Genomic DNA, 23770 nt, shown 5'->3' on the forward strand with positions numbered 1-23770 from the left:
GATTCGAAGAAAGGAAGAAAAACGTCAAGTGCGCCTGCAACTGCACCTAAAAAAGCCCAGATCGATGCAGCCAGAGAAGAAAGGCCTGGCGTTGGCCCGAAACGAACTGGTGGAATGCAAGATGGTCCGCCTCACAAAAACCAGAAACTTCTGGTTCATCTGCAAACTTCAAACTGAGATCCTATGTTTCTTCTGCCGGCGAGTTATTCCAACTAGCTTTGGGTGACTGCTCTTGGTGCCTACTAACTTCTTTGCATGTTCGAGCACACGTTCGACCCTCTTTCGTGCAGGAGCTGCCGTTTCCCACATCGATATTCCGACGGTTTCCCATCGATGCAATACCATTTAAATAGAAGCGATGCACCCCGGGGTTTTCTTCTTTTTCTTATTCTTTTTCTCCCCGATAATTACTTAATAACAGGCGTGCACTTTTTATAACCTCGTGCTGTGACAATCGGCCACCATGCCTGCATAATATCTTCTCGACCTCTTCGTCGGAACGCCGACATTCCGTGGACACGTCCGGTAAGCAAGGCCAAGGCAGAAGCATTTGATCCGGCCCCGTACGCAGCTCGATTGTCGCACGTAAAACCAACGATACGATTAAAACTCGAAACCGCATGCGAGGTACCAAAACCAAACTATGCAAAGGACAGGGAACCAGCCTGTTCTCCAAAATCCTCACTAAACCGAAAAGCCCTCCTTTTTCTAATTAACATTCCTTTTCGGCCACTTTCCACAGAGGAAAAGAAAGAATTGCCCATGTTCGTTCGACAAAAAACCTTCAATGGTTTGCATGCTGCCCTTGTCCCTCGCCCCCAGCTTCCTTTCGCTAAAAGTCCCAACCAAAGTGTCCGCCCTGTTTTGCTTTTCGCTTACGTTCGAAGCTGGGACCAAGGCCAAGGGCCTATTCGTCTTCGCTTGGCTCGTTCGCGTTCGTTTCGACTGTTGCACGACTCTAATTTAGCCGGGCTATCTCTACTCGACTTTATTATTATTATTATTACGACACAGTATCATTGTTATGAAGACGAAATCCATGCAAGATCCCCTTTCTCCGACGGCTAACCGTCATCGCTCCGTCGACAGCTGTTGTTTAAATGTAACCCTGGAACCGACCCAATTGACGAATTGGCATTTTTCGATATAAAAAAACGTAACTTGCATGCATATCTGCACGACATGAGCACTTGAGATGATCTTCGACTTCCATCACAGCTTCCAGACCTGTATTATATTAACCCCCTTGCTTCAATATCAAGCATCCGCACAAACCAACCTAACCCCCAACAACCTACAAAGCACCCACAAATAATCCCCCTGCGAATACGCCAGCCTCTCCAACCATCCCGGTCCGCTATACGTACTCCTATGTAACTTCAAATCCGTCTGTATCTCCCTCAGCTGCACCGTCCCTTTATTCCTTTCGAACTCCAGCGTATCCGGCATATCAGGATACTCGTATACATCCTCCATTCGACTCATAACCCTCGCTATCTCCCCTCTAACCCCATCTCTCAATTCGTTCAATCTATACAGTCCATCCCTCACTTCTTTCGTATGAATATGCGTCAGTCGTGATAACATTGCATGTCTTTCGCCATTCTTCCCCTCGGTATTGTTGTTAGTACTACTAACAACCCTCGTCCTTCCCATAACCTCAGCCACAAGACTAACCCCCCCTCCTCCATCCCCTCCCGTCTTAATAACCCTCAAAACCCTCTTCTCGACGCCGTATAATCCAACCACGATATCCGCAACCCTAACCTTCGGACAATCCTCAAGTTTCAAATACCTCAACCCGGAACAGTTATCAACCAAATCCCTTAATAGATATTTATCCGCCAGCGTCCTGCTCAAATCTATCGACGTGTACATCGATAACGGCAGCAGTCTTGCGAGCACCGTAAGCGTGGTATCGATCGATAAATGTTTCATCCCCCCTCCGCCACTCTTTCCTAAAACATACCTATCACCGTGTTCGGTATCGTCATCAACAGGTGATAAAGTCCTAGGGCTGACGTGATGACTCCTAACCGCAATCGTACTCGCAAATACGCTGGTGACGTTTCCTCGACGTTCGAGCGGGCGGGACGGAGTATAAAAGGATATTGCGCGCCAGGCGGCGTGGGAGGAGAGGAGGTGGGTACGGATTGTGAGAGATGTCGAAGACCAGTTCAGGAGGTCGAGGGTGTGGAGGTAGGTTACGATGCAGTCGAGGATTGGGGGGATCAGGACCAGGGAGGTTATCGTGGGTGGTGGCGGGGTGGGGGTCGTTGTCATTTTTATTTTTATTTTATATATATATATATAACTATATATTTTTAAATTTAAATTTGTATTTTTATCTATATCGAAGATTGGATACGGATGAAGGTTTTCGGGTGAAGGTCGATATCGGCGCTGGTAAATATCGCGGACGTCGGAAGGGAAGAAACGGGTCCGTTGCGTTGCCGCCGGCGCTGGGGTTTACGGAAGCCTCATACCTTTCGAAGCCATACCGATGCCTTCGTTGATCCGTGGGTAAGGTAAGAAAAAGTAGCCTCGAGGGAGACATTTCGTCATGAGACGAAACGGCCGACTCTTTATGCAAAAGCTCCATGCCGGTTCCCTACTGCGGTATCGGTTTAAGATACGGGACCGCCGCGCTAAAACAGAAAGGATCACGGGAATGCCGGCCGCTTTGCGTCCGGTGTTGGCTTTGGTTCGACCTTGACCTCGAGGCCATGCAGGTCCGTTATCGTGCATGAACCGAGCTGATCTGATGGTAACGCCAGTCGGACCGATAGCGGTTCTAATTTGAAATCGAAACCGAAATCGAAATCGAGAAAGAAGAAAAAGAAACCTGGTACGAACGACAGGGAAGGAAAACAAGAAGAAACATCAAAATCGCTCGAAAGTAAAGAGCATGTATGGTACACCAATCCGATCAAGCAGCAATCACCCAGGGCGGGAGCGGTCGGTATAAGAAAATCCAGGCGACAGCAAAAAGAGTTATCATAATAACCCACAGGTTAATCTTCAAACACACGCATCGATCGAGAAAAAAAATATCCTCCCCTACGGCGACCGGAAGTATCCCTCCCTCCCAAAAGGCCGAAACCATGGGAAAGATGGGACTCGTCTTTTCTCTATAATATCCGGTCGCCCTTACAAGCCTTCTCCATCACTTCAATTACAACTGTATATAGAACCCGAATTTTCCTATTTGATCCGTAAACTCCAGCCGGCCCTTCACCTAAACTTGTTGAAAATAACCGCAATGATAAGCAGAACTAGCACGGTAATGATCGCAATAGTAATCATGCGATTCGTCGCCATCCTGATAATTTTCAAAATCTTCATCTTAGCCTGAAATATCGGGGTGGAAAAAAGGAAGATGAACCTACCGCCTCGCCATCCCCCTCAACGTCTGCACGCTCTTGTTAACATGCCCCTCCCCCTCCAACAGATTCTCCCTCGCGTGCAAAAGCGTGCTCCGCTGACCGTACAAATCTCCCAAAATCCCCGCCCCGATATTCTCCGTCTCGGCCGCCAACCTCTGACTGTTCTGCAATCTCTGGTTACTCCTCTCCAATCTCTCGGTTCCGGACAATAACTGCTGTCGCTGTTCGTATACCGAATCTTGACCTTGCGGACCCTTCCCGCCGTAGATGTTTTGACGGTCGGCTTCGGCGGCAGCGCGCTTGAGGGATTGTTTGGATTTGTCGAGGTCGTGGTCGTAGTTTCGAACCCGAGGGGAGAATTTGGAACGGATGTTCGTGGGGATGTTTTGGACTTCTATGCGCATTTGGGAGATCTATCGCACGATCAAACGTTTGGAGGTTAGCAATCTAGCTAGAACGCAACAGGGAAAGATGGGAAGCCCAGAAAGCGTAAAAAAAAAAAAAAACCTGTCGGAACGGTGGTGAGGACATACGATCTCATCGGCCTCCTCTGCTGCTCTCTGCGCCGCCCTGATGGCGGCCTTTTTCGGCTCTCCGGCAAGTTCGGCGATTTGCTCGAGCTTCTGGTTGATGTCGGCCTGAACGAGCTTGAAGTCCGCTTCGTAGGAAGCGAAGAGCTCGGAGCCGGGTTCGGAGTCCAGTACGCTGGCCATCTTGGAGGAAGGCTCTAGGGGGTATGTAGTTGGTAACGATATGATGTGGTGGGTACTAAAGAGGAGAAGTGGGTTTGAAGGGGTCGAAGGTTGGTGATAAAGGGCAGCTGACGCAAGCTGGGAGTCTGGGCGACAGTCAGGCAAGCAGCAAGCGATGTACCGTTTCGGCTTGGGTTCCAAGAGGCAAAAAATTGCAATCGCTTCGGACGAGTCGGCGATAGCTATACGGAAAGGATTCGGAGGCCGTCTGACGTCGATGGGATGGAATAAAAATAGGTAGAAGCGGCGGCGAGGGTGATCGAGAAGTTTGGTTGGGGCCAAAGGAAGCAGGGAAAGAAGGATGGGAGGCAAAGAAGGGAGGCTGATGCGGCTGGGCGGCTGTTACCAGCCGAACATGTCATCTTTGCATTCAATTCTTCACAAGAAACAGGTCAAAACGTTAACGCCTTCCCTCGCTATTCCAAATGCATGTCCGAAACGCTCGCAGTTAAACCGTTATACAAAGCATCAATACCCAAGCAATCGCAGTCACGAATCGTATTACACAGGTGAGGTAAGCTCGGGTAATTCTATTGATCCGCCGTCGCCATCATCGAATTAACCAGCTCGTTCAATGGACCCCAGTAATCCCTCCCCTGATCCAACTTGAACTCCTTGACGAAAAGCACGAAATGCTTGAACGATGTGTTCATGTGCTTGTCCAACGCCAGCGCCCCAACAACCGGGAAGTGGTGACAGTAGATGTGGGCGTAGACGCGGGCAAGACGTTTGAAGAATTGCATGATCAGGTTACGGAAATCGGGACCGAAGTCGATGCCTTTGAAATATTATTTGATCAGCATGGGCATTCTCCGAATACCCTATAAGAAGAAGAAGGTATATAGGACATGGGATGTATTCTTACCATTGCGTGATGGGAATACTTGATCATCATCGACATTCTTCTGAATGGACGACATCAAGTGTTCGACGTACTGACAAGCCGGCATCTTGGTCGGCTTTCGGTACTTCTCGTTGTCCTGCCATAGATACTCGAACTCATCCGTCGCTTTCATCACCGGACATGTGACGGGAGTGCAAAACTCGGAGACAGCGCCAAACTATATCTCTCATCAGTCCTTCGATCCAACCGTCAAAGGCCAGATTCACATACCAGCAAGTTGATCTGATTGTAGAAATCCACGACTATAAAAATCATTATCCGTATTTAGCAACCGTAGCAATGCACCAGCAAGGTAACGTACTGTTGAATGCCAACCATTCGTTCTCGTCCTATCCGATCTCCTGCATCAGCACACCACATTCTATATAATATACGTAGGTAGATATCGTACCTCTCCCTCGGGGAGCATGACGACCTTTCGCAAACTACCGCTGCCGAGTGTCGCCTGTGCATACTGTCGCAGATGGAAGCTGGTGACGCCCTGTCGCGCCTTGCTAGGTCGGAAGCCTGGTTTTCTGCAACGCTGTTAGCGGCCGAACGACTCGTTGCTCGGGAATGGAAACCTACGTCGCCATTGCGGTTTGTTTATTTGGCTGTGATGAAGTACCGGTGGGGTTTGTCGGTAAAGACGATTGGTGGATACGAGGAGTAACAGTCGTGTGAAGTTGAAGGTGGGATGCTGGTCGGTCGCCGTGGCGGTTGGTGTTTCGGCAAGTTGCTGTGCTGCAGTAGCCCGAAACAGTCGCACCACCAGCCATGGATCCATAGAGCTACATTATGGTGGGAAATCGAAGATGAAGATGAGGATAACAATGAAAATGTGCCAATTATCACACCGAAGGGGTATCTCGGTAGAAGAGGAATATATGGTACATGCATGTTCGTGATAACTGATTTTAATACATATCGTACATATTATACAATCGATCGAAGGTTCATAACGTCGTTACTGCTGCTCCCGCTACTACTATCAAGTCTCCGCCCTCGACCCTTTCATCTTCTTCCGTCTCTCCTTCTTCAGACGGTTTATTCTTGCCTTCTTCTCTCGATCCTCCTCTTCTGTTCTCTTACGTACAACAGCCTGAACGGCAGCTGTTGTCTCATCCCTCTTCTTCTTTTTCTTCTTTTTGATAGCATTTTTCGACATCTTGGCCTCCTCCTCCTCTTTAGCTACCCGCCTTTTCCTCAATATTATCCGTCGTTTCTTGTTCGGCCTGTGTCGTTTCTTTCCTTCCTTTATCGAAGGCATAACAGCCGTCGACACCGATGCGGATACCATCGCACTCTTCGAATCCGATCCAGCATCTCTCCCACTAACCAGACTCAACTTTGTGATCCTCCATGACAACTCGCACCCCGGCCACGACTTTTGACTTTCTTCCAAAACCTGTTCACCGGAAACAGCAACATCACGAATCCTCGTGGCACGAAGGTCGTCTTCTTCCAACGGCGGGGTAAGGTAGTAAGTAGTGGGTCTGTGTGCTGCGTGAGCATTTTGGACGTCTTGTTCGGAGAAATGCGAGACCGGAGGGATATCTGCTGTTAAGGATGCCGCTAGCAAAGCCTGTTGTTCTGGCGGCGGTGAGGCTGGGAGGATGTAGCTTTGTACATCTGTGGTGGTATTGTCGTTCTTTGCGGGAGCGAAGAGTCGGAAGGAAACTTCGGTTGGGTGTGGGTTGGATGCTATCGAGATATCATCGTCGCCGTCGTCCTGTGCAGGTGAAGAGTCCTTGAGACTATATCCGAGGATCGAAGACCAGTCTACGGCTTGAGCAGGTCGTTCTGGGGATTTCGGTGGAATGAGGTCCTCTCTCGATACGCTGGTACATCGACGAACCAGAAAAATTAGAATTTTTTAGTATGGTTTCAAGAACGACCAACGGAATATAGCGGCACCAGCCCGGGTATCAGCCAGCATCAGCCCCCCCGCGAGTACAACGGCAAGTGAAGCACGAGGATAGAGGAGGTAAAAGAGTCGTGTGATGCGGAGTATGACTTACATCTGGGTCTGGTTGATATCGAGCATCGTTGCACCCTTTAACAAACACGGTCAGCGTGTGATAAAACAAAGAAAGAGATGCGATGGAAAATAATAAAATACCGAAAACGTGGGCTCGGAGGGTTCTCCGATTCGTCTGGATTGCAGCTGCAGTCCTTAAGTATTCCTGGAGTCAAGCACGTCCTTCAAACGAGATTTGGGCGCATGATCGAATCTCGAATCGGGTACTTTTTAGTTGTCGTAAACTAAACTCGACTCCCTGGCTTCCCGCGTGTGCAGTAACCCCCACTCCCACTCCAATCCTTTATACCGTACAGGGTATCTTTTCGAGATGCTTCATATGCAATCGTGTCTATCAAGTGAATTTGTTAGCGAATGCGGGTCCCGTGCTACGATGAACCGGACAGGGTAGGGTTTGGAGACCCAGTTAGGCCGACCCAGGAACCACATCGTCAGATTTGATCCCATCCATCCATCCATCCCATCCACGTCATGAGCCTCTCCCTCTTCCTCAATCCAGCTTCCCCCCGTGTCAGTTCCCACCGCCGCCACCAAATGTACCCAGTACCGCTACTATTATTATATTTACTCTAGCAGGAATAAGAAACATCTTACCTCCAAGCACACCAACAATTGCAATTCACCCGCCCGATGATTCGTCCGTCGTCGGCAAGACAGCCCCGTTCCTTCGACGTCCTGAGCCTAGCTAGCTAGAAGTACCAGTCCCCACGCTCGCTATCAGAAAATTTTTTGCATTCCCCGGCCGATCTCCTCGTTCTCGTTCTCGTCTTCCTGTCTTGCTCGTGTGGCCGTTTCTGGTTTCTAGATCGAATCTTGACTTGGAAGCTCGTTGGTCGTTGGTTGATTAAAATATTTAAACAAGCTCTCAGGATCCCTTAAAAGATCCTCTCCTCGTAAGGCTTCCTTTTTCCTTGCCGATTCCTTGCCGATTCCAAACAACTAACTCTCGCAAACACCAAAAAATAGGTCGGCAAACGTGTCCGGCCTCATTCCTTTCAGGACTTCTTCACACGCCGACGGCGACGACCCTGGTCGCTCCGAACCCACCGAGTCCTTCCAGCTTCGGGAACTACCCAGGCCTGCCGAGGCCAACTCTTCCGCCACCGCTGACACCCCCTTCGACTCTGACCGCGAGAAACGGCGGGAAGCCAAGTGGCTTCGGTTTCTCGATATGAAGTTCAGTCACAGCATTCAGTTCAATGCCGTTCCGGAATGGAGCTCCAATTACATTGCCTATTCCAACCTAAAGAAGCTGTGCGTTTTTCATATCCCTATACATGCTTCGATCTTTCGTTTCAAGGGGATTGGTACGGTGGCTAACCGAAGGTAATACAGCATATACACCCTCGAAAAGAAAGTCAACGAAGCCGCCCAACAAGCCGACGACGAAGAACATACCGCCCTCATCCGTGGCGACGCCAATCCAGATCCGATCTTCAAACGTGCCCTCGACAATGAACTCGAAAAGATCGCTTCCTTCTACCAATTAAAAGAACTCGAGCTCTACGCCGACCTCGACGAACTCATCCGCGATAAGGACGCTTATGTGAAAAACCAACTCGCCGAACTAAGCGGTTCGACCGAAATCGACGGCGGTTACCTGAGCAAGCGTCGTTCCAACGCTTCAGCCTCCAGTCCAACAGCACTCAGCCCCATCCATGGCAGGCACAAGGGCTTCCAATCCGACTCCGACTCCGAGAACTCCGAAGATGAGCTTATTGGTACCAGCACTGCGGACGTGAAACGGCGCAAACGGGGTTCAACGGTGGGAACGATCGGTAGCAATGATCTTCTCTCTGCCACCCAAGCAAAAGCAAAACGTCGCGCCTCCCTCGTATACGATGAATTTAACGAAGGCATCCTCACGGATCTTTACGATGAACGTATCACTCTCAAAAAACGGACGATCAACCTTTATGTATCCATGGTCGAGCTCAAGTCATTCGTTCAGCTCAATAGAACAGGTTTTTCAAAGGCCCTGAAGAAGTACGACAAGATTCTCAATCGGAACCTGAGAGATAAGTACATCTCGACGTCCGTGGAATCGGCGTACGTATTCAGAAATAAAACGGCGAAAGACTTGGGAAATGGCATCGCAAAGCTTGAATCCGTGTACGCTGAACTCGTCACTAATGACGATCTGGATACAGCGAAGAAAGAGCTGAGATTATACTTGAGAGAACACGTTGTTTGGGAGAGAAATACGGTCTGGAGGGAGATGATTGGTATCGAAAGAAAGGCGCAAGCTGCCAATTTGGGTATAAGACGGACCCTCCTCGGCGCCGATGTCCCAGAAGAACGTACCAGACGCCAAGGAGACGAAGCACCATCGGAAAAGACCGAAATCCGAACACCGTTGGGAAAGATCACGTGCCCTCGATGGCTCATTAGTTCGAACTTCTTTACATTGGTCTTAGCGACGGCGATATTTATCGCATTGCTATTTGCACCGATGTTTCATTCGGCGGAGCAAAGGGGCTGTTTTGCGATCTTGGTGTTTGCATCCGTACTATGGGCAACAGAGGTCATCCCGCTGTTCGTAACATCGCTGATGATACCATTCCTTGTGGTTATCTTGAGAGTATGCCGAGAAGATGAGAAACCGCATGCCCGGCTGGACGCTAAAGATACGGCGAAATACATCTTTGCAGCCATGTGGACGCCGGTTATCATGCTGCTGCTCGGTGGGTTTACAATCGCAGCAGCCTTGAGCAAGTACCATATTGCAAAATTGATGGCTACGAAGGTGGTCAGCATGGCAGGAACGAGGCCTAGAACCGTGCTATTGACAAATATGTTCGTGGCAATGGTTGCCAGCATGTGGATCAGCAATGTTGCGGCGCCGGTGCTCTGCTATTCTCTCATCCAGGTACCGAACCCCCTCCCCGGTTAATCCACACGTCCCCATTGCTAACGATGACCGTAGCCGATGCTACGAAACCTCCCCGCGGAATCAAACATGAGCAAAGCTCTAATCCTCGGCATCGCCCTCGCTTCCAACGTCGGCGGCATGGCCTCCCCGATCGCCAGCCCTCAAAACATCATCGCCCTGAAAAACATGAAACCCGAACCCAGTTGGGGCGAATGGTTCGTCATCGCTATACCGGTCTCCATCCTCTCCATCTTCGCCATCTGGGCTATCCTCCTCGTCACCTTCAAGCCAGGCCGCGGCACAAACATCGTGCCCATCAGGCCTATAAAGGACAAATTCACAGGTGTTCAATACTTCATCTCCTTCGTCACCGTCGCCACCATCATCCTCTGGTGCTTCGCGGGAAGTTTAGAAGCCGAATTCGGCGATATGGGCGTCATAGCCATCATCCCCATCGTAATGTTCTTCGGCAGCGGCATCCTAACCAAAGAAGATTTCAACAATTTCCTCTGGACAATCATCATCCTCGCAGCCGGTGGGTTATCGCTGGGGAAAGCTGTAAACTCATCGGGTCTTTTGCGTACCATCGCTCGTAATATCGAGCATGTAACGAATAGCATGAGCCTTTACGGTGTAGCCGTTACCTTTGCAGGGTTGATTCTTGTTATTGCGACGTTTATCAGTCATACCGTTGCTGCTTTGATTATTTTGCCCATTGTGAGTCAGGTTGGTGCGCAGATGGAGGATCCGCATCCGAGGGTTTTGGTGATGGTTAGCGCTTTGATGTGTTCGGCGGCGATGGGTCTGCCGACTTCTGGGTTTCCGAACATGAGTACGTTCTCTCTTTTTGACCTTTGCCTCCTTGGGTGCTTGTTTGCTAACGTATATAACCCGATAGCCGCAATCATGATGGAAGACAACCAAACCGGTCAAAGATATCTAAGGGTCACCCATTTCATCACCAGAGGTGTTCCCAGCAGTATTGCGGCTTTCGTAATAGTCATCACAGTTGGCTACGGCTTGATGAGATTGATAGGCTTTTAAGCCAAAAAGGTGACTACTTGAGTGCTTGCCTATGTGGTAACCACCTTTTATGGGTAAAAAAGGCAGCAGCAAAAGGACAAAGTATCAGTTCGGTTTCCTTTCCTTTCATTTTTTCTTTCCAACCCTCGATTGTCATTGCCTTTCGTTTTTTTTTAACCCCATGTATCATCATACCACGCGGGGAAATTTTTTTTTTTTGGTGCTTTTCTTTCTTTCTCTTCCTTAGACAGCATAACCATTATCGGTAGGGGAGTATCATAAGCATACGAGTTGCATTTTCTTCATTTATTTTACGAAACAAAAAAAACCTTTTGTATGAATCGGTAAGGGTAAGATGGAAAGCTAGAGAGGAAGAAGAAGAAGAAGAAGAAGGGGAAGGGGAAGGAGCGCGAGCGAATAACATCAGGCAGCAGCTAGGAGCGAGCAGCATATCAATAGCTAATACTTATTTCCTAATACCCCCAATGCATATCCACCGTATCCACAATTTCAAATGAAAACCGTCGGCAGAAGCTTAAGGGAAAGGATAATCTATCTGATATCCAATATTATATTTTTGTTTCCGTTTCCATTCCCTCCGCGCTAGTAGCAAACATAAAGGCTCAAGATTTCAAGCCTCCAAAAGTATGCTCGAAGCCCCAAGCAGGTCGATAACTACCCGGCCAACCCGTCTAAGAATCAACCTGCTAGTTATGTAAAGTAATGTATAGTCAATGCTTTCGCCGCAGTATATCATGCATCGATCAATGCCTATTCTATTACCAAAAGAAAGAAAGAAAGAAAGAAATCTTGATAAAAGTTGATCGCAAACCCCATCCTCTCCACTGATTATCCCCGAGATAACTGGTGACGGGTCCGAATGTGGAAACACTTCACCTCCCCGAATTCGAAATCAAAACTTCAATCTCAGCCGCAACATCCACAATCCTCTTCTCCTTCTCCCCATCAATCTTCTTCACGACCTCCTCGACCACCCTCTTAGTCCCAAACTTCTCCACAGCACCATAAAAACTCCTCTTCCCAGTCGCCAATAACGTCCCAAGTGCCATGATCGCCCTGTACAAGGCCTCTGTATCGGTATAGTTCTGCACTCGCCTTATCAGAACCTGTAATAAGCTGATCGCTTTTTCTTCCTCAGTTTTGTTGGTCGATTTCGAAATTTTTACGGCGTAACTGAATATTGAGAAGCCTCGGGTTAGTAAAAGGGACGATGAAACCTCTCAGTCGAGAAGAAGAAGAAACGAAGAAACGAAGGAAGAAAGGCAAGTCTTACTTGAGAAACAACGTATCTGCCGAAATAAGCAACAACCGATTCGCACTCCCTTCCACCACCGATCCGACCTTTTCTAGAATCTCATACACCTTCTCTCCAGTAACATACTCCAACCCCTCAGCATGATGGAACGAGTTCAACAAAACTCGCACCCCAAAGATCGCATGACTGGCATTCGCAGGTTGAAAACACCCAACCGTATCCAAAATCTCAACTATATCAACCCCATAAGTAACAACAGCGGGACTGTATCTCGCCAAGGCTCGGAGAAGATCTAGTGCTGCAAGATTCCGGACACCCTCCCATTCCGTAATAATCTTGATCAAAAGCGCGAGCCCGTCCGTAACTGCAGCAGAGCTCTTAGCTGAAGCCGATGTTGGTGCTGAGGGTTTCGCCAAAAATCCAGTCAATGCCTTCAAGGCTTGTAAATCCTCGTCATTCAAAGACTTTTCCTTCTGTCCGATAGAAAGGAAATATGCATTATGGTCGAGAATCTTCTTCGCTGCCGCATCAAGATTCACATTGGCGATATCGAGGTATGTCTTCCACGGAAGCACCTTTGGGGGTGGTGGTGGAGCAGATGACTGGGTCCCCGTGTTAAGCTCATCACCGGGGCGGTATCGATTCTCAATACCAAACGGATCTGCGCTAGCAGGTAGCTGTGGCTGTTGCGAGGCACCTATCTGAGTCCCTCTCGTATTCTGAACGATGAAATTGGCCGTCTACGCGGGGTCCCTATTAGTTACTAGGTCCTCTAATAATATGATAACCAAAACTTACTGTGTCCAAATACGACATTGGCAATTCATTCCTCTCTAGAAAGAGCCTTGCCGCATCCCATGGGTTCTGTGAGGCGTTGAATGGTAACTTCTTCGGTGGCTTCCCTTCCTCGAAATCGACGTCGAAGACATAATCGTAAAATTGTCCGTCGTATTCAACCTTCCTGCCGCTACTAACGGCAGACGCGATGACACCAACTTGTTCCCATGTCGTCTCAGTCGATGACCATTGGTATGCCTCGACATTTCCCTCGTTATTGATATGGATTTTCTATCACCATAGGACAACCTATTAGCGCAGAATACACTGCAAGGATTCGTAGTGTTAGCATACCTCTCCATTATACTTTCCGGGACGACCCAGGGCAGACATTCCCGGCAACGATGCTTTATCAATATCTGTAGTTTCCTCAGCAATTGTAGTGTTTGCAATAGCCTCAGAGTATGCCTAAAACCCACCAATTAGCCCCCGACTTTGAGTTTGGTCATCTTAGAAGGCTCAATCGTACCTTTAACGTCTCTTCGTCTGCCTGTCTCGTAGGCTCCCTCGACCAAATTCTCAAAACTCCATCGCTGGCTCCTGTAATTAGGTCCCCGTTGGGGCTGGCCGAAACACACCAGACGCTTATACAAGGGTGAGAAATCGACTGTAAACATTGTGCCTCTATAGTCATCACCACAATTGTAAGCAACCGATTCGCGTATTCAAGTGTAAGATAGAAAGGGCCCACATACTTCTCCAAACCTTCAAAGTCCTATCCTCACCACAGGACGCCCATTCTCCATTCGGCAGAACCGTGATCGAGTATATATACGCATTGTGCGCATAGACCGTTTCGATCTCTCTCCCTTCCTTCGTCCAAGACTTAATAACCCTAAAAACCACATGTTGTTAGCAGACATACTCTCCAACGATCCACGTGGCGACCCCCCGAAAAAAAAAAAAGGCAAAGACATACCCATCATTCCCACAGGTAATAAACGCCCCGTCCTTCTCATCATGCAGCCTGTGAATCCCTCTAACCGGCTGAGTATGCCCCTGCACCGATCTATAAAGCTGATTCTCATGATACCATCTAATCTTCCCATCCGCACATCCCGTAATAAACTCCGTATCCGAAACCGCCAGAACAGCCCACACCGCAGCCGTATGTCCCTCAAGCACATACTTCTTCTCCCAATTTTTCCACACAATGGCCGTTTTATCCCAACTACCACTGATAATAGTAGCACCGTGTACATCGAGAGAGCAAACATTTCCAGAATGTCCGATTAGGAGATATGCAGCGTCGGGACCAAGGTACCCCGGTGGCCGAACGTCGATTAGGGATTCTTGACCAGCACTGATGACCAGACCTTCTGGATGTTCGGCATCGGGTTTCATGTAGGCGATGCAGTTGACAAATCCCTGGGCATTGGAGTTTATGGTGTCGGTGAAAACTGACACGGTTGTAGCTAGAGAAGTGGCAGGGTCTGTAACTGGTGGGTTAGGCGTAGATTCAGTTCCGGCTGTAGCTCCAGACGTTTGTGGAGGATCGGTGTCCATGGCGTTAGAATCCTGCGCTGAGGAATCCAGAGAATGGTCTTTATCTTCCCCTGAGGCTAAGGGACGCCATATTCGAACAGTCGCATCGCGAGAACAGGAGATGATGGTGGTAGGATCGACGAAGAGGACGTCTTTGACCTTCATATCGAGTTAAGAGGTATGGTTAGCTCGGCTTTGCTATAAAAGTAAAGATACGAATAGATTTGCGAGCTTCCTACATCTTCACCATGCCCAACGAGCGTCTGGGAGAGTTTGAAAGGTAGGTCTTTGGCCATGGTTATGGTGGGATGTTGGAGCTAGGGTGAACGTGGGGTTATCGATAAAGGCGCCAGGGACAAATGGAATACGGTTGTTGTTGAGAGAAGAGATGTATTATCGAGGAATAAGGTGATGAAGAAGCTGAAGTATTGACGCGTGAATCTCGAGAAGGCGATGCCCGTGGCAAGAGGAGATGATTATAGTAGCAGGGGTGAGTGATGTTGGAGCAAGCTATAGCGCTGCGTACCAACCGAATCCGTATTTACGAAGCTACCGAGTACTTAGCGGGCTGCTGCGTGACAAAGCAGGTCGCACGCAACAACCCAGAACACCCTGTGTTTCTACCGCATTCCATTTACAAAGGGACGTCAACAAACACAATTCACATTTCTCTCTTTCTCTCTTCGTTACAAGAAGAATTACAAAAGCTATATAATACTAGAAGTAGTAGGAGCAGTAACGGCGATGTATCGTCTTCAGCACGACTGGACGGTAGGGGAATACTAAGATGAAGAAATGTGGTAGAAGAAACATAAAAAAAAAGGGAAGAAGAGGGTCTGGTATAAAAATGATATAAAGAAAAAGAAAAGACGAGGGTAGAGGAACAAAGAAGGGCCGAATGTACAGAGCCAAGGAGCAAGCGCTTTATATTCCAGCTCGCACATGCTCTTTGATCCAAAAACGTAGGTTGATATCAGGATCTTACCACTAAAAAGCAGTCTTTACAGATAGAGACCTTTGCTAGTGTTCGATCATGTATTAACGCCGTTTCTCTGTTTCAACAGTAATCGCCATTCGTGTTCGTCTTGAGATGGATGGTCAATAGCGCTAAAAGATAGTAAAAGGGGACCAAAAGAAACGACCTAGTGACCATTCGCCTCATCTGGAATTCCCTCCTCCATCTCCTTTTGTTCGCGGGCCAATCTCGCCTCGCTACGCCAAAAAGTTAGCATTCAACTTCCAACAACCAGATTCGGGGGATTAGGGTATGCATACATTTCCTTGAGCTGAGATTCACGCGCAAGCAACTCCTGCCTCCTCTCATTGATCTCACGTTGAACCTTAAGCTCAATCTCCCTCAACTTCTCTTCCTCACGACGCAACTGCTCCTCCTTCAACCTCACAGACTGGCTAGCAAGATCCTCAGGATTCATTGTACTATCATCCGCAGCACCGCCATCGACAGACTTGGAAAGTTTCTCCGTTCTGTAGTTTTCGTAGAGGAAGTCGTGGGTGATTTCCTTGAGATCAGCAAGATGCGAGTGTAGCAGGGCGGACCTGATGGCCAAGAAATCCGAGTGTCGTGGGTTCTCGACTTCGACGATACCCCATGGGTATTGTCTGGCACGGACTCTACGGCCACCGACTTCGACGATATCCTCGCTACCGACGATAGCGAATGGCATGAGCCCACGCAATTCGGCGTTCTCCTCAACAGTGTCTTCGTCATCCTCTTCGACGTCATATGGGAAGTTGTAGACCGGGATGCGGTAGTGCTCAATGTCCTCCATGATGAGCTTCTTCGACTCTGCGAGCTCAGAGGGGGTCAACGAGTCGGCCTTGCCAATGACTGGGATGACATTGACGCGTGGAGAGAGCCTCTTCATCAGTTCGATATCGAGTTCACGGAGGCTATATACTAGTCAATATCAAATCCGTCTTCCCCTAAAATCGGAGAATGATCATACCCATGTCCGGTAGGAGTGATAAAGTAGAGAAGGGCGTGCACACGGTTATCGCGGAACCTTGGGTTACGCTTAATACGAGACTCTTCAGCGAGAATGTGGTCGTATTGTCGTTCGAGGTACCCCACGATTTCGGAGAAGCTGCGAAAATAGAAAAACTCAACCATCAGTCTATTTTATTCAATGGAAGAGCACCGATATGATAGAAGCGTACCTAGCCTCATTATCGATCAGGTCGCCGAACCCGGGGGTGTCGACGATGGTAAGGGAAATACGGGTTCCCTCCTCGTCCAACTCTGGTATTTCAATTGGGGGGTTAGTTTAAGCTCGAATCTGAATCGCAACCCTGTGCAATAAAATAAAATGAAAAGCCTATGAGGGGAGGAGGAGAAAAGGCACAAAAGGGTATGAATAAACGCGTCCAAATAACGAGAGAGAACGCACCAACAGTAATAGGCTTGATACGAACGCCTTCTTCTTGATGAGCTGAGGTTGGGTCATCGCACTCCTTGCTCGATAAGACCTTTTGGCCACAGAGGGTGTTGACGAAGGTAGTCCGGCCTAGATAAACGGGACAACAAAAGGCGGATCAGCTATCGTTTCATCCATTGAAATCATGCAGGCGATGGCTTAGGATGCTAACCTGTCCCTGAGGCACCGCATACCATCAGGCAGAACTGGATTCCCTTCTTGATGTTCTTCTTCTTTCGGGTCTGTGGAGAACGACGCGCAATTAGTCGATGAGCTTATTTCACGTGAATTCACACCGTGGATTCGGTTATTGGGGCAGAACTTGAGAACATACGGCGCTGAGACCAGACATTTTGACGGTTGATATGGATGAAGATGACTATGGAATGAAGTTAAACTGCTGGTTAATCGCTGGGTGTCCCCTGAAATTATAGTGGGTTTCCCCGAATAGTAAACCGTAGCTTGGTTTCGCTTACAATTGGGGGATAAAGGATCGTTTAAGTATCAATATCGGAAAGGAGGACGTGAATTGAAGCGGTCCAGACAGCGACGATGGAACACGGAGCGTATCGGTCACAATTGTCGATGGGTGATGGGTGGTGATGAGGAGAAGGAAGGTGGTGTTGATGGAGGATTTGGTGGTTGAGAGGCTTTGAGATTGGAGCTGCCCCGTTGTCGCCAATTAAGGGGAAAATCGAGCAGCGAGTAGTCCAAACCACACCAAATTCGACACAGCCGAAAACATTAAACACCAGACGAGCGAACCCTGGCATTGCCAGCCGAATTCAGGGGCCAGAGTGCCAGCCAATTACTGAGGTCCATGCACTTGGACCTGACTCCATACATTACACAAGTACCTATGTATGGGTGTATGCAATAGTATGATGCTTCACGCTTTTTGAGGGAGTGGTTATGGTAGATCTCGCATGTTTCCTCGCCCCCCGGAACCCATGGCATGTATTGTATTGTATTGTCCGGTTCACGAACGACCTATGATATATCTAAAGTACCTTTGCATTCGCTACGGGGGTGGCCCAGAGACACGCTAAGCATACCGCTCCAAAAGACTACTGCCAAAGACCATACGGTTGAGCTGTGTATTTCCACTATATCAAATTGTCAGTATTGTTTTATCTCCAAGAGATATAGATCAAGATAAGATAAAAAAGATAAAATAAAATAAAATAAAAAACTCACCAGCTTAATTGTTCCGTCTTCAGACCCAGTGGCATACAAATTCCCGTCTGGCGAGAAGCTGGCAGACCAAATATGCCCATGGTGGCCCTTGTTGACCTCTATAGATCGGATCGTTAGCCTCATCTTCCTTCCCGTTGAATCTCATTAAAAATGCCCCAAGACTCACCTAATTCCTTCCCAGAATCAAAATCATACACTCTGACCCACGTATCCTGACTGCCTCCCGTCACAAACTTCCTAGTCGGCGCATCCAGTGTCACGGTTGCACAATCGTACTCTGTTTTGACACTCTTCAACAACCCTCCGGAAACACCATCAAAGAAATATACCGACTTTCCAGCCGAAACATTCAATATCTTCCCATCGGTTGAGAATTCGCAGCTAGCGAGAGGCTCGTCAACCATATAAGCAGACACGATATCCTTCTTTCGCACATCCCACCATCGGATATACTTGTCCTCGGAGCCGGAGACGACAATGTTCGGGTTCGCCCCGGACCATGACACAGTTCTGATGGTTCCATTGTGTGCTCCAGGGCCAATTTCTATCGCGTCCGGTTTATTCAAATCATATATCCTCAACTTCTTCTCCGGTCCTCCGGTGGATATCTGGGTGTCGTCCGGAGAGAAAGTCACACATCTCACGATATGATTGTGCTGTAGGGTTTGCAACGTCTCGCCAGTGAATGCATCCCAGATTTTCCTACGCCGAACGCTCAGTATGTCTTCCAAAAACCATGACAGGGAATATCATGGCACCTTACGCCGAAAAATCTGCAGATGCCGTAGCTGCCAGATGAGCATTGCGAGAAAGCCTAGCCTGCCACACAGCACCTTTGTGGCCAATGAAAGTCCCAATCCTAAAGACGGCGATTCCACATTAACTCCTCGGAGCATAAAACCCAAGGCCCCTAGGGAAACTAACCAATCTCCGGTGATACCGTCACGTAGCATTGGGTTGCCATCTATCAACTAAATTAGCTGCCGTTCGTGTTAAAAAGTCTCTGGTGATATAGATAGTGAATACCTTTGCAGGCAGAAATAAGAAAGTAGTTATCGTCGACAAATTGAGAAAAGGATAGATGTGTAACGGGTCGTGAATGCCCGTGACAAGTCAAAGGAACGATACGTGCAGTAGCTAGATATAAGAATCATCAGTTCGCGGTGTCATATCGGTATATCCGGAGCTTGAAACCTACATGTCGCCTGCACCGGACTCGGCGACTTTTGCGGCGTAGGATACTGATCCGCAGACATGATGAAATATCAAAGCGGAAAAAAAAAAAAAAAAAAGAGAGTATAGAGGAAAAAAAGATGAAACTTCAATTCCAGTGGGAAGTGAAGATAGCCAGCTATATCAAGACTGTATGAAGTTTGATTATAACGTTCGTGAAATGTGATTATAGGCGCGAATGGTAGAAGACAGCGAATGCGTAGAAGTGAGTAGGATTGGTTTTTTGAAGCAGATATAGGAAAGGATCGGTCCGTTATGCGAAGGGCGGGTTGTAGGAGATTTGACAATCGGTAGTGTGGAGACAGCGCCACGCCAGATGGAGGGGTTGCGGGGTCCGCAAGCTATCGGCCAGAGTTTCGAGATCGATATTAAGAAAAGGGGCCTTCAATCTAAGAGATTCGTGACGTCGTGAAATATATTCGTGAGAAGTTATAGTAGGTAGGAGATATGGAAATTCGAGAGCTCTGATGTTCGATATACGAAGAAATAAGTATGTATGTTTGAGAAACCGTACAACCTACAGCTTTCTCGCTGTTAGAACAATGCACCCTGCGGTACCGAGTCAAACCGAAAAGGGAAAACACTCTCACGCGAGAGGAAAGAAAAGATTAGGAACAACAGAGAAGAAAGGTTGAGAAAATTCAGGATTGAAAGTCGCAGACCGGAAGTGAGGGGTTTCAAATGCTGTCAAGTTATGGAAATGTAACCCGTTACTCACCCTGAGAACTGGATTTAGGCAGACGGGTGCGCTAGCTTCAGCTATTCAGTCACCTTGCAGCAGTCGATGGCCCACAATTGCAGGACTTGGTCGGACGAGATCCCTGGAGCAGCTTTTTGTTTTAAAAAGAGAGAGAAGATCCAGAGATATTCGAAACGACGGCTGCGGTATGACGGAAAGAGTTGGAAGACGAATAATTGAACTGAAATGTGATCGAATACGAAGAGATGGGAGTATATTATAGCACCAGTATGCTATAATATACTGCACTATATGATACGTATACTAATATACTAGTAGGTAGTCTTGGAGGCAGATGGCAAGAGATGGTGGCGAGATAGTTGGAGAGAAAGGGAAGAAACCTTCGACGAAAAGCGAGCTATCGAAATTCGAAAGAAATACCCGGACCAATTATGACAATGATAGAATCGATATAAGTTGTACCGCAAAAAGACTGGGATAGCACTAAAACTATTATACTCAGGTAAGTGGTGGTAAGCAGGAAGAACTATTGTTTCTAAACAAAATTACAGCAGCAACGGATTAACGGGGGACGGCGGGGGCGGGATATCCGTCGATGGAATTCGATTAAATAGAAGAGAGAGAGCTCAAGCTTAAGGCGGGGCAGAAAAAACGTCGCTGTCCAGCAACCTGGCGCCAAGCATCGTGACAAGTGCCAACTTTTAAAAGACAAATGCAAAGAATGACAAGGGCCTTGATTCCACAGCGCTGCGGTCACACCAGATCTCGTGACCGCCGGTTTCGTGAACATCCGTGCGGCCTGGGTTTTCATACACCTCGAAGACCATACATTGGTAGATACGACGATCCAAACGCCTCCAACGCTCTATCTGTGCTATGCATGTGTATGCCACTGGGGGAAAAAATACACAAAATACTATGGTAAAACCGCACTTCTCCTTCTACTTCCCCGCCAGCCGCTTCATCCTCTCCTCCGCTGCCCTAGCTCTCCGCTCCCGCTCCAGTCTTCGCTTCGCCTCCTCGCTCAATCCTTTTGTCTGTTCCTCTCTCGCGCTCGTAGCAGCATTGGTTCCCAATACCTCAGCTAAACTCTTCCCGCCTTTACCCGCTGCCGAAGAACTACTGCTAGTATCAGGCATGCTCCTCAGCCTTGCGGTTTCCTTATCCCTCCTTTCCTTCTCCTCGGCATCCTTCGCCGTTTTATCACGCTCCGTAGCTTCATCGTACTCTTTCCGAGAAATCGGAGATCCCACTCCAAGTAATTCCCAATCGAACTTATCTTCTCCAAGCTCCTGCCGAGCCACCCGGAATATCTCACGGGTAGCTCTATCACCGGCCAGATCATACGCTGTCTTCCCCGCTGAATTCTTGACCGTAGGATCCGCGGGCTCCTTGTTACCGTCGGGTCCCTTTGTAAGCAATGCCAAAACAATTGTTGGATGCGATTGTGACGCCGCTAGGTGCAGCAGTGTGGGTGTATGGTGGTTGGTAGGTGTTAAATGGTACGTGAATGGTAACTTGTTTGAATTCAAGTATGTAATTATCGCCGGCGCCTTTGAGCGACGGAGTAATGTGTTTAATGTCGTCGTATGTTGTAATTTCAATGTCTCTTCCTTCGAAGGCTTCGGCTTCGCAACGGGTGCCTTGGGCGTAGGTGCCGACGATGGAGTCGCCGCAGGCGCAGCAATAGCCGTCTCATCAATTTTCGATACCTTTAACCTCGTAACCTCCACAAAGCATCTCATGAGCTCACTCTGCGTCGCCCGCCTCGTTGTAAACGGAAACCCTCGTATCCTCTTATCCGTAGACCTAACAACCGGATTATCGCCGCCAAATAACGTTTTCCGATTACTTGTCCCCGTAGCACGAACAAACAGCAGACTTGAAGAATCAAGCATCTCTCTCCAGTTTTCCAACAGTTCTCTAATGTCTGCTGTCAAAGCAACCTCGTTGTACCGACGGAGCGAGCTACCAGCGCTGTGGGCCGTGCCTTTGGAGTTATCGTTCGCAGATTGCGAGCCACCCTGCTTTCGACGGGTCGTGTAACGATGGAATGTCTTATGAGCAAGGACCACAGCTTCTCGTTCAACTATCCCAGAGCGTTTTACCACTTTAGGTATAAGTGATACTACCATGGCCGCAAAATGACCACCACCGATCATACAGAGGAAAATATGGGGATCCGAAGCCGTAGGGAGAGCTGTTGTCGTCTGTGTCTGCAAAGTAGGTAGGATCTGTGTGACTTCGCTTTCTTCTGTGGAAACCGGTAGGAGGGCTCGATATACTCCAACATACGTGGACTCGGGAAGCATGGGTGATGACATCCATATTATCGGCGTTCTCGGCTTTCTGGGCGAATCTTCCGTTACTTCCTCAGCGGCTTTTATAACAGCCTTCTTTCGCAACAAAGTCGCCAATGGATCCGAAGACTGTTCGTCCTCCGTCGACGAACTTTCAGAGCCTGATATCGATTCATCCAGTGCTGCGAATACCATTAATAGCCAACCAAGCCATTAACATAAATACGGTCAAATACCTTCAATCATCTTCTCAAATTCCACCTCAGAAACCGGTGGCTCCTTCCTAATCTTTCGCTTCATATTGAATCTATGAACATCCGACCTGGCATGCGACCTCTGCTCCTGTACTGTCTTGCTCTTAACTCCACACAACGTACAAGACATCCCAGAAGTCGGATCCGGCTCTTTCAAAAATTCTTTGAGCTTCTCATCTTCCGTAGGTTCCAAAGGTTCTGATATAGGCGCAATATCCTGTCCAGAGCCCTTCACCACAAGCGATTTCAACAGCTCTCTCGGTATATCAAATGCTATAATTCCCCCAAATCAGCTCCACCCTTTCCCCTAGCATATTAGCAAGTACACACCATATAACGGCCGCTTCAACAAGTCGTCTGCTTGCGCAGCAGCGGTAGACGGCGGAGGTGGGGCGGCCATCTCGAGATTCGTAGGTATTCTTCGGCTGTAGGACTAGCGATGATGAAGATGATGAGGGCGATGAAGATGGAGGTGAAGAGGAAAGGGACAAAGGAAAAGGGTTTTATGGCGGCTTGGAGCGTTTGGTGGGAATCGTTATGGGTCATATCATTGTGCGAGACATTGAAGCGAAGAGCGTGGGAACAAGGATTCTGTGACGCATAGAAGTTTAGTTTCAACACCAAGACCATTTTAAATGATTCGATTCAAGATCATGATTTAGGAATGCCTGAAATAAAATCGGGTCACGGATAAGGGACAATAAAATCTCGAATTTCATCCTCGGTTCTACTTGGCGGTATATCCACTTCTAACAATAGACCCACTGCTTCTATTATTGCTAGCTCTGGCTAGAATCAGAACACGAGGTTATATCCGTCCAGCTGCACTCATGGTTCTACGAAACAGGGATTTCTAAATACAACATCTACAACGCGCGAGTATCGGTCATTCAATCTACGTGGATCTAGATTATCGACATGTTGTTATATCTACTTGAGTATCTTCAAAATTTCCTCACCAATGATTTTACTAACCTGGATCCAAGGAAATCAGCCTCCTTCTGCGCTTCTCAGAACAAACCAACATACGATCTTGCTCTAGTATTGAGATCTTGTCCCATATAATCCAACATTGCAGCGTGCACATTACGTAACA

General features: G+C 48.1%; 8 protein-coding genes and 1 further gene across 8 annotated transcripts; 1 reads left to right on the top strand and 8 right to left on the bottom strand.

Annotated features, from left to right (window-relative positions):
- Positions 1-1257: 1257 nt before the first annotated feature.
- On the bottom strand, positions 1258-2283 carry DFL_006833 (uncharacterized protein; the record flags this gene model as incomplete). Its single annotated transcript, XM_067636322.1, has 1 exon — positions 1258-2283. One exon carries the CDS (start codon positions 2281-2283, stop codon positions 1258-1260), a length of 1026 nt encoding a protein of 341 aa, XP_067487951.1.
- Positions 2284-3234: 951 nt separating this feature from the next.
- On the bottom strand, positions 3235-4099 carry DFL_006834 (uncharacterized protein; the record flags this gene model as incomplete). Its single annotated transcript, XM_067636323.1, has 3 exons — positions 3235-3322; positions 3390-3799; positions 3920-4099. The coding sequence occupies 3 exons, from the start codon at positions 4097-4099 to the stop codon at positions 3235-3237; spliced, it is 678 nt and encodes a 225-aa protein (XP_067487952.1).
- Positions 4100-4668: 569 nt separating this feature from the next.
- On the bottom strand, positions 4669-5617 carry DFL_006835 (uncharacterized protein; the record flags this gene model as incomplete). Its single annotated transcript, XM_067636324.1, has 6 exons — positions 4669-4916; positions 5004-5199; positions 5253-5284; positions 5344-5371; positions 5434-5557; positions 5610-5617. The coding sequence occupies 6 exons, from the start codon at positions 5615-5617 to the stop codon at positions 4669-4671; spliced, it is 636 nt and encodes a 211-aa protein (XP_067487953.1).
- A 395-nt stretch (positions 5618-6012) lies between these two features.
- Positions 6013-7491, bottom strand: DFL_006836.
- Positions 7492-7533: 42 nt separating this feature from the next.
- Positions 7534-10978, top strand: DFL_006837 (uncharacterized protein; the record flags this gene model as incomplete). The annotated part of the gene is made up of 6 exons (XM_067636325.1): positions 7534-7572; positions 7945-7955; positions 8029-8316; positions 8398-9931; positions 9989-10766; positions 10833-10978. 6 exons carry the CDS (start codon positions 7534-7536, stop codon positions 10976-10978), a joined length of 2796 nt encoding a protein of 931 aa, XP_067487954.1.
- An 872-nt stretch (positions 10979-11850) lies between these two features.
- Positions 11851-14851, bottom strand: DFL_006838 (uncharacterized protein; the record flags this gene model as incomplete). The annotated part of the gene is made up of 8 exons (XM_067636326.1): positions 11851-12151; positions 12252-12973; positions 13032-13301; positions 13365-13478; positions 13540-13694; positions 13766-13905; positions 13990-14714; positions 14795-14851. 8 exons carry the CDS (start codon positions 14849-14851, stop codon positions 11851-11853), a joined length of 2484 nt encoding a protein of 827 aa, XP_067487955.1.
- An 846-nt stretch (positions 14852-15697) lies between these two features.
- DFL_006839 (uncharacterized protein) lies at positions 15698-17342 on the bottom strand (the record flags this gene model as incomplete). The annotated part of the gene is made up of 7 exons (XM_067636327.1): positions 15698-15767; positions 15831-16466; positions 16523-16660; positions 16734-16815; positions 16964-17080; positions 17163-17232; positions 17325-17342. The coding sequence occupies 7 exons, from the start codon at positions 17340-17342 to the stop codon at positions 15698-15700; spliced, it is 1131 nt and encodes a 376-aa protein (XP_067487956.1).
- Positions 17343-18057: 715 nt separating this feature from the next.
- On the bottom strand, positions 18058-19443 carry DFL_006840 (uncharacterized protein; the record flags this gene model as incomplete). The annotated part of the gene is made up of 7 exons (XM_067636329.1): positions 18058-18096; positions 18188-18285; positions 18354-18889; positions 18951-19046; positions 19112-19151; positions 19214-19324; positions 19386-19443. 7 exons carry the CDS (start codon positions 19441-19443, stop codon positions 18058-18060), a joined length of 978 nt encoding a protein of 325 aa, XP_067487957.1.
- A 1618-nt stretch (positions 19444-21061) lies between these two features.
- DFL_006841 (uncharacterized protein) lies at positions 21062-23074 on the bottom strand (the record flags this gene model as incomplete). The annotated part of the gene is made up of 3 exons (XM_067636330.1): positions 21062-22602; positions 22657-22947; positions 23005-23074. 3 exons carry the CDS (start codon positions 23072-23074, stop codon positions 21062-21064), a joined length of 1902 nt encoding a protein of 633 aa, XP_067487958.1.
- Between the last annotated feature and the right edge of the window lie 696 nt (positions 23075-23770).

This window comes from Arthrobotrys flagrans, assembly GCF_004000055.1.
Source record: "Arthrobotrys flagrans strain CBS H-5679 chromosome Unknown unitig_8, whole genome shotgun sequence".
In the NCBI taxonomy this organism is placed as follows: Eukaryota; Fungi; Ascomycota; class Orbiliomycetes; order Orbiliales; family Orbiliaceae; genus Arthrobotrys; species Arthrobotrys flagrans.